General features: G+C 35.9%; 1 protein-coding gene across 1 annotated transcript; it reads left to right on the forward strand.

The window, feature by feature from the left end:
* Positions 1-3,436: 3,436 nt before the first annotated feature.
* Positions 3,437-9,110, forward strand: gnmt (glycine N-methyltransferase). The gene is made up of 6 exons (XM_052153443.1): positions 3,437-3,765; positions 7,171-7,298; positions 7,414-7,527; positions 7,626-7,768; positions 8,362-8,486; positions 8,810-9,110. The coding sequence occupies exons 1-6, from the start codon at positions 3,560-3,562 to the stop codon at positions 8,979-8,981; spliced, it is 888 nt and encodes a 295-aa protein (XP_052009403.1). The 5' UTR covers positions 3,437-3,559; the 3' UTR covers positions 8,982-9,110.
* Positions 9,111-16,522: the final 7,412 nt, after the last annotated feature.

The following is a 16,522-nucleotide window of genomic DNA, read 5'->3' on the forward strand; positions in this document are numbered from 1 at the left end:
TTGGATGAGGCAGATGACTGTAATATTGTCTGCAGACTTCAGGAGCTTGACAGAGGGGTCTTTGGCTGTGCAGAAATTTGTTTACAAAGACTATTGTGAAGAGCACACGTCTCTGGGGGCACCTGTGGTTATTGTACAGATTCTGGATTTGAATTTACCAGGTCTTCACCAGGTCATAAGTGTCAATTTTGGTGACAACTGGACAAACTTTGTAGGAGCAGCATAGCAAGAAAACAGCATGCTATTCTGTTCAAAATGGTAGAAAGCCCTATGCAAAATGAAGGAGTTTTTTATATATTTGGTGGCTTGAAGCTTGCATTTTGGCCCACTAATTCTAAAGTTAGAAAAAAAAAAAAGTATATTTTTATTCTGGTTTGGACAAACTTTTTATATAGCACTTTCCTGATACTAAACTCAAAGCACTTTACACAGTGAACAGGGGACTCTTCTCAACCACCACCAGTGTGCAACATCCACGACGGCATCCATAGTGCGCCAGTACGCTCACCACACAGCCAATTAATGGATGGGTATTATTAGGAGGCAATGCTTGATAAGGGCCAATGGGGGAAATTTGGCCAGGAAACCCATGGGTAACACCCATACTCTTTACGAGAAGTGCCCTGGGATTTTTTAGGATCTCTGTTTAACATCTCATCCAAAAAATGGTCCCTTTTTACAATACAGTTCCACATCATTATACTTGGGGTGCATCCTGTTTGATGTCCTCATTGTCAAACTTGTGAAAATTAAATATATATATATATATATATATATATATATATATATATATATATATATGGTCTACATCAATTTTGCTTAGAGCTGTTGGTGGTGCTAGAGACTTTGAAAGAATGACAACATAATTAATTTAAAAAAAGTTCAGACCCTCTCCAATCAGTGTGCCAAATTTTACCATTATATCTGGTTCTATGGGCTGAAATAGACTAACTAGCCAGATGAAGAATAATAATAATATAGAGCACTTACAAAAACATTTAATGCCTACACACCTTCTGTGCCTGGCCCAAAATAAATGGCACACACCCAGCTTCCCAAGTGATTAGCTATAGTATTTACAATATGTGCAAAGTAATTATGTTGAATTTAACTATCATAACATTTTATTTTCCATTATTTATCAAATTTATCCATTTTAGGTGTGACTGGGTGTTTAAAACAATGCCTATATAAGTTTAGACACAGTGTTCTTAAAAACTGAAGGTCAAAAGGACTCCCTAATCTTAGAGATAGTGATAAGAAACTGGCTCAGGCAGAAATGTAGACATAACCCAAATAATGACAACAAAGTCTTTAAGAGCCATGAATATTGTCACAATTTTTAATGTAAAATATGAGTGTTGAACATCAATATTTCAATTCTAAGATATATGGCAGAATACAACATTAAATGCAGTGCTTTTTTTCCCTCAGAAACTGTAAAATGATCTCTACAGTATATGGCTGCCCAACAAAGACATATGGCATGCCTTAAATAAATGTGAATATAATGTTGACATATGTAGTGAAGCTTTTAGACTTTTATCAATCCTCACAAACACAAATATTCATCTTCAGTAGCTTTATAACCTTGTTTTGGCGCATGGTCTAAGGTTGGCCCAAAGATTTATTTATAAGAAGTTAATATTTTATATTTATACAAGACTGTTAATGTCTGGTTAAATATGAGTGTGGCCCACAGATGAGATAAAGACAATATTGCTTTGTCACACTTTTCAGTATCTTATAATCGTCATATACATTTTGTTAATTGTGTGTATAAAAATAACATGCGTGATATCCTAAATTAACATTACGTGCCTTACAAGAGTCCATAATTAATACAAATATTTTATTTCATTTAAGAAACTCCAAAAATTAAATTTTGGGGAATAATATTAGTATTTGGTTTTTAGTATTAAAGTATTAGATTGTAAAGCAAGTCCTTGGTCATCACTTGGTCATGTTGTTTTGGATTGTCTAAGAAGTTATTTAAACTATCTACATTTAAAATCGAATTTAATAGCTTAAAGAGAAAGCTAGCAAACTTTATCATATTGACAAAGTTTTTAGATTGACTGATTCCATGAAAAGTGAAAGTAGTCAGTGAAAACCAACTGCTGAACATGAAAAGTGTGGCCAGCTACTTTTTTTTTCTTTTCCACTGAATCAGTGTTCATACTGGTGTCAATGAGTACGAGAGGTGTGAAGGGGTAGAAACAGATTATCTGTTCAAGAATGTTCAAGTCAATGCCAGAAGTTTAGTGCTGAGTCCAGACTTTGTCTATGCTGCAACCGAACTTAACACAGCTGAACTTGCAAGAGACATTAGATCAATTTAATGACGTCTCTTAGCTTTCCCCCAGATATATAGTCATAACTTGTTTAACATGACTCAGCAAATCATGGCAATTTTTAAGTAGACAGAATGGAAAGTTCTCTGACTAATTATATTATGGCAAACACTCAGTCAGTGTTTATTTTGTCACACAATAACACATAATAGCAGTGATGATTCGGCAAACAGGAATACAGATATGCAGAAACAAAGTTACAGAGGGAAATTAACTACCTGAATGACGTGTTACATAACCTGTTACGGTCCGATTTTTTATATGAAAGGAAACACATTTACAAATGAAAACTATATAGGTCTGGTTTTGGAGAGTGTGGCAGGGCAGGGGCTGGCCATGATTTCGCACACCCAGTGCCTGAGAGGGTTAAAGGTGACCGGAAAAGGCAGTGCTACAGAGAGAGAGAGAGTTACGGGCAACGGCCTGATACCTGTGTGTGTTTGTCTTTTTGTTTACGTTTTTTATTCAAATATTATTTATATTGATATGCCGGTTCTCGCCTCCTCGTTTCCATTGAAATGTGTTACACTGGTGCCCTGCCACAGAGAGCTTTCATAAACAGTGCTTACACTTATTCATCTTGCAGACATTTTAATCTAAAGAAATGTACACATTGTTATACATATGAATACAACTTATTCCAGGTATACATTTTATCAGTATCCTTCATCACTCCTTTATCAGTTCCTTGGGAATCAAACCGACTGGTAACGACTATAGTCGGCAGGGCACCAGTAGCGCTTTGTTCTACCTGCTGAGCTCAATTAATAACGCAGCAATAAAATGGTCTATAGGTTTCAACCATACAATTTCAAAGACAGAAAAGGTCATTAACAATGAATTAATTAATTTAGAAAATGCAATGTGGAGTTCATCTTGATGTATTTTTAAATATAATTTTGAAGATGTCGTATCATTTCAATCCATTTTGCAGCCATGTAATCATGACACTAAGGAAAAATCTGATGAAATTCAGGTCAGGGTGTGTTCTCCAAACGTCACAACTAATGAAAATGTAGGCGTGAGTGTATACGCTCATCCGATTGGTCAAAAGTTTCACTTTTAACACGGACGTTATATAAATCTCCATTCAGACGTCGCAAGTATGAGCAGAAACCAAATCAGTCGAGGACAGAAATCACAGAGTAGTTTGTTTCATATCAGGAAGACGAGAAGGTTTACATAACGTGGTGTTATATTTCAGCATGGTGGACAGTGTTTACCGCACACGTTCTCTTGGTGTGGCTGCAGTCGGTCTTCCTGATCAATATGCCGACGGGAAAGCAGCGAAAGTGTGGCAGTTGTACATCGGTAACACTCGGAGTAGGACAGAGGAGTATAAGAGTTGGGTGCTGTCCCTGCTCAGAGAACACGGGGTTCAGATGGTGCTGGATGTTGCATGTGGCACAGGGTATGACTTCTATTTAAAATAATAATATAATAATAATAATAATAAATAAAAACATGTAGGATGCGTTGTCTCTCTACAAATAAAGGCCGACCGGAGATAAATGTCAGTCTTGTTTACAGACACACTCCGCCACATGCTGGGATATTTTCACAGGGTGGTCTTACAAGGATATCCATTACATCTGTAAAACTATTTGATTAGTTATTAGACATTACCATAGTTGTATTATAGTTAATACAATAATACTGCGTTGACTTGGCATTTGCCACCACTGTCATAAAGAAAGAAAGGAATAAATATACTGAAAACGTCTTACATGGTTTGAAGGAGATGCATACAATTATTGTTATGTATTATGGTTATACAATAGTAATAATAACTGTGGTAACAATTTGTATTGTAAACTCTATCAGGCCAATATTTGTGTTATTATTATCGGTTTATTCTTTTTACCCTATAAAACTATTTTCAGTTCTAAAGCAAGACAGACATGGTGGGTTGAGCTTACATAGTATTTGGTATTGCACTAATCTCGGCCACGGGGTTTGACAGTGAATCTCTTTGAGGCCGAATGCAATTTTGATAGTGTAGCACAAAAGCCAAGTTGCAGTCAGAGAACAGATGATGAAAACATGCTTTTTTTTGTTGTTACTGTTTTGTTTTTTGCTTTTTATTAGCTTTGTTGCATCAGAGGCTTTCTTTACATGCTGAACTGATAGAAACGACTTTGCCATAAATGCACAGAATGGTGATTCTAAATCCGCCTTTTCAATGCAGACGATAGACCGGAAGTCATTCATTTTCAATGGAGAGTCGCTATGTAAACAATACTTTCTGTCTTCCCTAATTCAGCAAATATGAATCAGAAATACATAGATGTGATTTTAAATATGTAGGTTTTGAGTGTGCAGAAATAAATGACACACGTAGTCCTATACATTTAATCTCACGTTTACTGTAATTAAAAAAGTGCTGAATTAGGGTTGATGTTGCTGTTAGTTATCATAATATTAACTAGAAAAACAGTAATAATTATAAATGATACTATTAATAATAAATAATGAGTGAATATTAATCCTGAATTTTATCTGCTTAATAAAATCACACACAGTAGGCCTAATGTCATTCTGAAAATCCATTGCGAGCAAAATGACAATTCATCGCGACTGCCACTAGGAGGAGAAATACGACAGTCATATTCGAATGTCGGATACAGTGAAAAGGCAGCTTAAATAGAGGACACTGACTTTTTTGAACTTTCATTCAGATAGTGTCCTTTACATTAAAGCTTTAATTTCTGTGCCACTATCGTCACCAAACTGAATTAAAATAAAAAAATGTAAACATCCTTCCCAAAAATACTTCTCTGTCTTCATTACAAAAGAACAGATTGTCCCATCTGAAACTGATGGCAATGGTTAAAGGGATGAAAAATCTGAAAAATAAAAAATATCTTATCATTTACTCACTCTCATGCCATCCCAGGTGTGTATGACTTCCTTTCTTCTGCTGGACACATTTGAAGAAAAATATTTTAGATAAGTAGGTCCTGAAAATACAGGTGGATGGTGATCCGAATTTTGAAGCTCCAAAAATTACAGCCAGTCAGGGTAAACATCATCCACAGGACTCCAGCAATTAAATTAATGTCTTCTAAAGTGACACAATCACTTTTGGTGCAAAAAAATATCAATATCTAAGTATTTTTTAACTATAATGGATCACTTCCAGTCAGCGGCAGTATGCGTGTGTGACGTAAACGTGTTGGCACGTGCGACACATCCGGATGAGCATGAATGGTGTACAGAAGCTTTGTTGGTTTTGGTTTACATCTGTATTTGTATCTGATTGTTTACTCACAATGGCACGCTTGTGTGCTTATCCTGGATGTCTCAACCGAGAGAAAAACGTGAGATTACGTTCGTGAAATTCCAACGAGAATACGTCACACGAGACCACGTGAACTCGGCGCTCAGGTGACTGGAAGCGATCGTTTATAGTTTATAACTATTTATTTATAACTTAAATATTTATCTTTTTCACACTAAAAGCGATTGTTTTGCTTTAGAAGACATCAATTTAACCACTGGATTTGTGGATGACATTTTTGTTGACTGTGATTTGGAGCTTCAAAACTAGGATCACCATCTACTTGCATTTTAAGGACTTACAGAGCTAAGATATTTTTCTTTTTTTCTTCAAATGTGTTCTGCCAAAGACAGAAAGTCATATACATCTGGGATGGCATGAGGGTGAGTAAATAATTAGAGAATTTTCATTTTGTGTGAACTATCCCTTTAAGACAATGTTGCTGTTTCAGTATGGCCAGGACGCTCAATAAACAGAAATGCAAGATAGTGCCACAGTGTATACACTGTTTTTGGGGAAATCAGCCTCCAAATGACTTGATTTTAGTTGTCTGCATATTAAGCTGGTATAGGATAAAGTACTTTGAGTATGTTTAAATGCACACCAATATGCTGATAACTACTAAAAATCAACAAAAAAAAAATCAGACTAAGCAAGTCTAAGTATTTACATGAGATTTGAAATAACCAGGCTATTCTCTGCTTTTGACATCAAATTGTAAATTGGAGCCGGTAAGTATGCTGGTAAAGGTGTTTACATGCAGGGGGAAAATCAGAGTAATGGGCACTGATAACTATTTTGTCAGCTTTAACTGTTTATACTGTTACATTTACATTTATGCATTTGGCAGACGCTTTTATCCAAAGCGACTTACAGTGCAATTATTACAGGGACAATCCCCCCAGAGCAACCTGGAGTTAAGTGCCTTGCTCAAGGACACAATGGTGGTGGCCATGGGGTTAGAACCTGTGACCTTCTGATTAACAGCCCTGTGCTTTAGCCACTACACCACCACCACTACTGTTGCATTGTACACATGCTTTGTTGGTACGGCGTAAGGAGGCGATTGTTGATCACACCCGTTCTAAAATTAGGGCCTGCTTGTGGTGTGGATGTTACAAATAGATCATGATCCACTGAAACGTGTGCTCCCAGCCAATGAAACGCTTGCACACTAACCTGCACTAATAATATCTTCTACTGCTGCTGGACAGTGGCGAGTAGCAGCTATTCACAGGGCAATGTCTGGATGAAGGATTGCTGACTCAGCATAATCTATGATTAACCTATGAATGGCTTACTTATAGTTGTCTCTGCATATTAAGATGGTATTGGAGAAAGTATTTTAACACTGAAGAATTTACATACTTAAACATTTTGTAATTTTGGCCACATTGGAGCATTTATTTACAATATGTAGGATTCTTGTGCAATTAATAATGAATGATGATCAAGGTGCCAGAAAGTCATGACATATTTGTTTGTCAATACAACCATGAAAGTCCACTTTACAAAGTTTTTTTTAATTTTTTTAAGGGTGGATTCCATCATGTTAGTTGAGGAGGGATTCAATGTGGTTAGTGTGGATGCCAGTGACAAAATGCTCAAATATGCTCTTAAAAAGAGATGGGAGAGAAGAAAAGAGCCATCCTTTGATAACTGGGGTAAGTAAAGATTCCTGTTTTTATGTTTATTGCTGGTATAGAGTCTGTAAGATCACTGTTACAGTACATGAGATTCAATTAAATGTTTCTGTGTGATCTGATCTTTTCCCTTCAGTAATTGAGGAGGCCAACTGGCTTACATTACCTGAAGATGTTCAGAAACCTGGAGATGGATTTGATGCTGTTATCTGCTTGGGGAACTCATTTGCTCATTTACCAGACTTCAAAGGTAAGAATATCAAAGCAAATTAGTTTCAGTTTTTTGCTAATTTCTTTTTACTGTAACTATTGACTGACCTCTTTCAACTGCATACCTATATTTCAAAGGGGACCAGAGTGATCAGAAGCTTGCCTTGCAAAACATAGCCAGCATGGTAAAACCCAATGGTATCCTGATCATTGACCACCGTAACTATGACTACATCCTTGAGACTGGCCAAGCGCCCCAAGGAAAGAATATTTACTATAAGGTATAAACCCAAATGTATTATATGTTTACTTAAGGCTACATTGCCTTAAGGAGCAGAGACATCATGGACCTTTATCTGCATTGTCATGTATAGCCAGTTCACTTAGATAAATGTTTTTGACAAAAATGTTTTTGTCTAAAGATCATGCACCAATATGTCTTGTTTTCCAAAGTGTTTCACATCAGGGCTTGTCTTAGTCCTCTCAGTACCCTTCTTTAATTTCATTGCCCAAACTTCAACAAAGATCTTCCCCTACATTCAGTGTAGAAAACATGAAAAAATAGTGCAGATTCTCTTTGGGCCTACTGATAATTATTTTGTTAGCATTAGCTGCATTAACATAAATAGAATATGGTAAAATCGTGTATTAGTAGACACAGCACTGATTTACATCAGCAAAACATGCCACTAGAATGCAACACTAAATATAAGTTACAGGAACTAATAATTATGGCATGTTAGAGAGTGCATTTTCTTTTGACTATAGGTTATATTTTTTCTATATTCTATAATTTTTCTAGTTTTGCATGTGAAAGTGAAACATAACACTGTTGTATTTTGAGTCTCATACACATAATACTTGTGACCTTCAGAGTGACCTGAAACAGGACATCTCCACATCGGTGCTGTGGGTTAATAGCAAACCTAACATGATCACACTGGACTACACCCTGGTTCTGCCCCAGCCAGAGGGCATTCAGACTCTGCCTGAGACAAGGTACTCTGACCTGAGCTTCCAGCTGGGTCAGTTTTTGTTTAGTTGTAAACTTGCAGGGAAATCATGTCCTGTGGGCATTTTCGAATTCAACTTGAATTTATCTACATAAACCAGATGCATTTTTGATATACATGCAAATTAATAAATAGTTACCATTTGGGTAACTATGGTTTTAGATGTTGGACACCTACACCAGTTTCCTGAACAGGTCTTTCAATACCTCACCACATTAATTTTATTTTATTTTTTTACAAATGGAATCAGTATGTATCAGAAGTTGGTTATACATGAAGTTCTTAAGATGATTTCTTTCTGTTTTGTAGTAAATTCCGGCTGTCATACTACCCCCACCGTCTGGAGAGTTTTAAGGAGATTTTAAGAGGATCATTTTTTGGAAAATGCAAACACAGTGTATATGGTGACTTCAAGCAGTACACTCCAGGGCAAGAAGAGGTGCCCTGTTATTTCATCCATGTCGTTCAAAAGACTGCTTAAGGCCACACATTTTCTGTCATTTCCCCTTCACATAGAAATGATGTTTTCGTGTACTCCACTCACATATTTGCTGTTGTCTCGTTTGTTTAAACTTTAATCAAAATAAAGAACCAAAGTGCAAGATGCAAATATCTGCACCCTTTGACTCTGACTGGTGCCTGAAAATAATGACACATCTAGAGGCAGCCCTTACTGCTTAGTTGTCATGCTTTGAAAGTGATTTTAAATTTCATACACATCTTTGTGACTCATTTGAATTGATAAAAGGCCTGCATACTCAAAGGTTCCATTCATTATTAAGTGCTTCACTTAACTAAAATGAAAAATCACTTTGCATTTTGTTTCATTCTCATTTTTGTCATAGCAAGTGTGTGAGAATGTTGTTGAAACACTCTTCCAGACAGTTTCTACAGGAGCTACCTCTTGTCTAAATGTAGAACCACTTTACTTGCCAACAGCCTTTGATTTTGTTTTGATTTTGACACATTAAAAAAAAATAATAACCTACATAAACAAAGGCTTGGTCCCAGGACTGGATTGGCTAATTGGGAGCACTGGGAGAATTCCTGGTGGACCGGTCTGTTTTTTTGGCCACGAGGGCCGGTGTTGTCATGGCACTGGGTTGAAATATGGATACTGTCCCTAGGCTGCCTGCACTCACAGCAGCCCACTCTTTTTTATGTTTTTATTATTTTTTTGCAGCTTTAAAAAAAACATCACTTCGTTGAGGTTGATGGAGGATATAGGCTAAAATGGACAATAGAATGCACAAAGACGGCGCTGAAAACGCAAGATTAAAAAAAAGAAAGCTCTTCAAACTGACACCGCCAAATCTACAAAACTGAGCAGCTTTTTCACCAGCGCACCAAATGAAGACGATAAGAGGGCAGGTAAGCTAACTTTAAGCTAGTTAGGAGCAGTGCAAGATGCTAGTGGCTGTGCAAAACAATGTTGAGTGCAAACCACCGTATGTGTTTATGTATCAAACTTTTTCTTTAAGTTTTTCAGCAGCAGCAGCCTGCAATAGCTCATTGAGTGAATATAAGAATTAGAAGAATTATTGTTAATGAAGAGTATGGTGTAGAGCTGAAACGATTAGTCGACGTTATCGACAACATCGACAATAAAAAATTGTCGACAATAATTTTCGTTGTCGAATTTGTCGTTTGATCTCATTAAGCGTAAAATGAGATCACGATAAACTGTAACGAGCAGCACTGCAGTTCGCGCCTGAGTCTGACTGAGGAAGAATTACACAGATCACCGTCCAGATGCACTCTAAACTTTCCAAACGGCTTCAGGTGATGTAGACCCCAAAGTATTGGGGCATTATAAAAAAATATCCAATAAGAAATACAGAAGCACTCTTGTTGTGGAATAAGTGGAGTGGAGCTGGGGTTCTTTAAAGGAAACACCATGGCGTTACATCTTAAATGCAGATATATTTAATGCGTTATAGCTTTATTAAAGTTCAAATAATACGGAAGCAGGTCTTGGAGTTAACTACAAACTCCAAAACTGGCATTTCTCTATGCGGTCAGCTCCTCTTCTATGAGTTGTGCGAATGTCCCGATCAAGGGGGAGAGATTGAATCTGCACCCGGCTGAGAGACACACATCCCTCCAGCCCGCACTTGCTAAAGCTAGATTATAATATGATGGCTCACGACTTATTGAATCATAATATATGTGTCATTGTGCATTTCTTATTGTGAAAAAAATTGCAGCTTTATTACTAAGAGAGAGTTTATTTGTTTGTGAGTTAAAGATGGATTGAAGTGAACAAAAAGGTGAGAGAGGAAGTCTTCACCCCATTATAAACTGCAAAAAAAATATGTTTTGTTTTGGCTTGTTTTCCAATAAAAATATCTAAAACTCATTTAAAACAATGTAAATTTTCTTTAGCAGCTATACTGCAAATAATTTTTTTTTATCTGAGAATGTTGAATACAATATTAAAAATACAAATATTTAAAAATATATAAAAATCCTTTTGAAAAAGATTAATTCACATGAGAAGCAGCATATGAGATATTTAGTCTTGCCTTCAGAGTATAGACCTTGAATATAAGTATAATTTGTCTTTACTGCACTTGCAGAAGTATAACCATGTGGAAAAAATACACTTATATACAAAATACACTTACTGTATATTTAAGATAAATTCTCTTAAAGCCTTAAAGTCTATCTTATATGTTGCTTCTCACGTAATTGTATCTTTTATTAAGGATTTTTAGACTATTTTAAATGGAAAACAAGGCAAAAACACTTGATAGAAATAGGGTTTTTGCAGTGAATTTCTTTACTGAATTAAAAAAATTAAAAAAGTATTTTTCCCCTTTAATTCAGTGAATGTCATTTAGAGGTATTTTTAAAAGATGATTTTGTCCTCTTTATTGTTAGTAAGCAAGTCAGGACACAAGCTGAATAATCAATTAAGAGCTAATGATTCATCTTTGCAATAATCGCTGAATAGTCGAATAATCATTCTAATAATCTTAAGATTAATTGATTATCAAAATAATTGTTAGTTGCAGCCCTAGTATGGTGTACACATGCTCAATGAAAAACGCCCTGAGATAATTAATGATACCAGATGATTCAGCACTACATTAATGAAACTGACTTGATCAGAAAGCTTTGTAAAAAGGGGAGATTTGTGGTGAGAAATATGACAATTTGTAAAATTTGATTTAGTGTCAGAAGCAGAGCCAGGTCCCAGTTGTAGGCCTATGCAAGAGATTGATGCTCTCACTGTGGAAGACACAGATAAGCTGTGTGAATAAGCAAACATGATCACATTAATTACACTAGGCCTATAAAAACTGTCTATGCCCAAGTGTTACTAGTGACCCATTTAGCAAAAGATAGGCCTAGAAAAAATACAACGAATTACAAGGCTGTAGAGAACAGTGCACTATTGCAGACTTATTTAATGAGGTTTTAATTACATTATTTTAATAGACAGTCGTGAACTAAAGTGGGCCGGTCTAAGGCATGAAACTCCAGGGCTGAAAAATGAGTCACACTCCGGCCCTGCTTGGTCCTTTTTATTTTAATATCAAGTCAGAAATAAAAATGATTTCTTGTCTGACGTCATCTTTGTGCGAGTCTGTCCTTTTTTTTTTAATGATTTTATTTTTTATTAAGCAAACATCAAAAATATTACAACAAAATGGCATTCAAATTACATTCAACTTAAATTTTAACATGGGCTGACACACAAAAATAATAATATAATAAAAGACAAAACATTTTAATAAAACAAAATAATAAATAAAAATTACAACATCATATGAAGTCACCAGGGTACAAAAAAAAATTATATTTTTTTATAACATATTATATTCTTCAATTGTATCTATCAAAATCACAGCTTTTTTATTTTTTATTTTTGATGGTTTTTAAGTATTGAACCAGATAATTCTTGAAAACTACAAACAGGGGGGAGATTTAAAAAAATCTACATTTATGTATAAAATGTTTGGCCAACAACAAAATACTGATAATCAAAAACCCTACTTTGCTGCCTTCTTCATAATTCCCATATTTAATATCTACAAAATACAGTGCATTAACTCTGCACTCGATCCCAAAAAGCATGTGAGAATTTACAAGTGAAAAAAATGTGATCAGTATTCTCTGTGAAGGAATTACAAAATCTACAAAGAGCTTTTTCAATATTAAATCTAATATTTAGAAACTCACTAGAAGGATAAATATCAGCTAACATTTTTAAATGAGTTTCTTTGACTTTAGGATGAATCGGAAGTTTTAAATAGGTGGTTCTAATATATTTAAGAGTTTGCTTGTCAAAAGTTTCTCTTCCCTTTTCGATACTTACCCATCGAAAAGGGTAGAGAATATTATTAAGGTTTTGTCTAATATAACTATTAGAGCATTTTTCACTTGTAAACTAAAATTTCCCAAGGAATAATGATGGTAAACAAGGGGTGATTTGTCCATAACATAACAAACCTTTGAATAATAATTTGATTCCAGAAGGTATGGCAGATATTACCATAAAGATTTGTTAAGGATGGCATGTAAAAAGGGAAGGAGGTATTGCCCCAAGTGAAGGTGTTCAAGTACCTCGGGGTCTTGTTCAAGAGTGAGGGGACAATGGAGCGGGAGGTTGGCCGGAGAATCAGGGCAGCGGGGGCGGTATCGCACTCGCTCTATCGCACCGTTGTCACGAAAAGAGAGCTGAGCCGAAAGGCAAAGCTCTCAATCTACCGGTCAATTTTTGTTCCTACCCTCACCCATGGTCATGAAGGCTGGGTCATGACCGAAAGAACTAGGTCGCGAGTACAAGCGGCCGAAATGGGCTTTCTCAGAAGGGTGGCGGGCTTCTCCCTTAGAGATAGGGTGAGGAGCTCAGTCATCCGTGAGGAGCTCGGAGTAGAGCTGCTGCTCCTATGCGTCGAAAGGAGTCAGTTGAGGTGGTTTGGGCATCTGGTAAGGATGCCCCCTGGCCGCCTCCCTAGGGAGGTGTTTCAGGCACGTCCAGCTGGGAGGAGGCCTCGGGGAAGACCCAGGATTAGGTGGAGAGATTACATCTCCAAACTGGCCTGGGAACGCCTCGGGGTCCCCCAATCAGAGTTGGTTAATGTGGCTCGGGATAGGGAAGTTCGGGGCCCCCTGCTGGAGCAGCTGCCCCCGTGACCCGACTTCGAATAAGCGGTTGAAGATGGATGGATGGATGGCATGTAAAACCATGTTTAAGAGTAAAAGTATTATAATCCATTAACTCACCAGAATCCATACATTTATTATTCCAGATGATGGCGTTGTGTATGTGTGCTAGTTTCCAACGTAACAAGACTTGATGAAATGCAGATAATTTTGGCAGACAATAAAACTCTGCCAAAAATAGAAAGGTCTCTTTGTAACCAATTATTTAAAATTATTTTGGCCTTTTTTTTAACTTATCTATTAAATTAACTTCCATGCATCTCTCTGTGTTTCTCATAATTGTAATACCTAAATATTTAACCGTACCCTTAACAGGGATGCCATTGATTGATGTAAGGTCACAGTGATGAATGGACATAAGCTCGCATTTGGACATATTTAATTGAAGACATTAAGCTTTAGAAAAAAATTCAATTAAAGAGATAGAAAGAGGAATCTGATCTACGTCCTGTAAAAATAAAGTGGTATCATCTGCTAATATGTGTGCAAACATTTTATAATCTGTATTTAACAAAGTTATCGGACGCAAATTATCTATAAACCTGGAGTCTTTATCAGGTTTGGGTAGTAATGTAATTAACCCTTGTCTTTGAGTAGGGCTCAAAAAAGCCCTATTCAATAGACTCTACGAAGGCCTTAAACAATAAACCTTTTAATTAATTCGGACCCGGCGATTTATTTAATTTAAGATTTTGCATAGCCCTATCCATTTCTTCTATTCGCAAGACCTCATCACAAAGATCTCTAAAGTCCACATCAATGCGAGGAATAAGCGGTTGTATTCTTTCAAAAAACAGATTACAATCTACTTGTGAAAAATTGGATATGTATAAATCCTTATAAAATGTAAAGATTTCTCTGCTTATGGATTTTGGGTCCGTAATTTCTACACCATCAATCATCAAGGACAATATAGCATTTTTAGCTTGCCTTGTTTTTTCAAGTCTATAGAAAAAAAGAGACTTTTTTTCTAAAAAAGAGACTTTTTTTCTCCCTCTTCAATCCATTTTGCTCTTGACCTAATATATGCTCCTTCTGCTGTCTTAATATAAATGTTATCTAACATTGTTTGTAAAATAATAATGTGATTTTTCTCATCTTCACTTAATACCTCTTTGATACAATACTTATTAATCTGTTGAATAAGAGAACATTCTTTCTGTTTCCTTATCTTTGCTAGTAATTTGCTATAACTGATATAAGTTCCCGAATTTTAAATTGAAGATATTCCCATCTATTTATATGAGAGACAAATGTTGTATCATTTGTCGTTTTCTCAATTAATTCCTTTATATAAAAAAAAACCATCATTAGTCAATAAATCAGCATTAAATTTCCAATAATTTTTATTTCTTAACATCTCAACTAGCGGTTTAAAAGAAACTGCTACACTACAGTGATCCTTGAGTGGAGGCCGAAATACTACAGTCCCTAACATACGCAGTCAGGTGGTCTGACACCAGATTTGTTGGATCCATGAATACGGTTTACAAGAGGCGTTAAAATGTCTCCATACATCTAATAAATAAAATTTCGCACAAAATTGCGAGATCAGTGCATTGACCCAATGACCCAAAAAAAGTTGAGAGGTAAATTTACATGGACATCAATCATTAGCATCGTCTAGAGAAACATTGAAATCCCCTCCCAGAATAACGTTTTCGGTTTGGATATAACGTCTCCAATTCTAAAATCAACGAAGAAAGTTCTGAAAACATGTGTTGGTTAAGCTTCAAAAGTTGGCGTGGTTTTACCACATGGTGGTGGTATAATACAAAAATGTGAAATTGGCTGTAACTACACAACCGTTAGTGTGATTGAGTTGAAAATCAGCATGCAGTGTCTTTGTCCAAGGTGCCATAACTGTTTATGAGGAAATTGGTGTATCTAAAAAAACTTGAAAGAAATCACACACAGAGTGATGCTAACAAGTTTTACGCCTCAGTAATCATGCTGACTTTCACACATAGGCACAATATGGATATCGTATCTTAGATCTCCTTATTCTGAACAACTTTGCCTCAAGTAGCACTGCTGTCAATCACATTTTTCATTTAATATTCACAATTATGTAAAAAACATACTTTTGGAAACTAATCCTAGGTTTTTAGCTCAAACTCAAATAAAACTAATGCAGTACAATTCTCTGGACTCTCTACGTCAATAATTATAATTTTTTTTTTGGAACTTTACCCTTTGGATAGCTATAACAGGATAATTAATAAAATGGCCGTGGCAAAATATACTCAAAAGCCTATAAATCCTAAAAGAAAAGTCAAAACATCACGAAATAAGGTGAGCACATGCAACATATAATTGTAAAGAAGAATGCAATATTTTATGGAGATTGGAAAATAGGTGGTGCTATAACTGTTAAAAGCTTTAAAAAAACATATTTCCATAGTAAATTAACCGTATTTGCTGTAAATTGTATTTTCCATCTATGACCTAGGTGGTTACATGCTTGCTAAATAAAACTAATTCCTTTTTACGAATGTGTGTAAAGGCTTTAAACCGCTTGAACCCCGTTAATTGCTGCTGGCAGCTATATTTATTATTTTTATTATACCGCCATAAAACTGATCGGGCAGAGCAAACCATAAAGCCTAGAGACTTGAAACTCAGTCAGATGGTAACAGTATTGCTCGTTACTCAGAAACACGGACTCAGCCAAATCGGTCAATGGGGGGGCGCTACAGCGATCAAAAATGCGTAACTGCTCATAACTCCTAGACCGGTTGTCGTAGTCTCAAGTGCTTTATATCATTAGAATTCTAGGCTCAAACCAAACAAAACATATATCCCTGATTTAATTTCCGTCTATAAATTTTATACGCCATTTTGGAT

This window comes from Xyrauchen texanus, chromosome 22 (assembly GCF_025860055.1).
Source record: "Xyrauchen texanus isolate HMW12.3.18 chromosome 22, RBS_HiC_50CHRs, whole genome shotgun sequence".
In the NCBI taxonomy this organism is placed as follows: Eukaryota; Metazoa; Chordata; class Actinopteri; order Cypriniformes; family Catostomidae; genus Xyrauchen; species Xyrauchen texanus.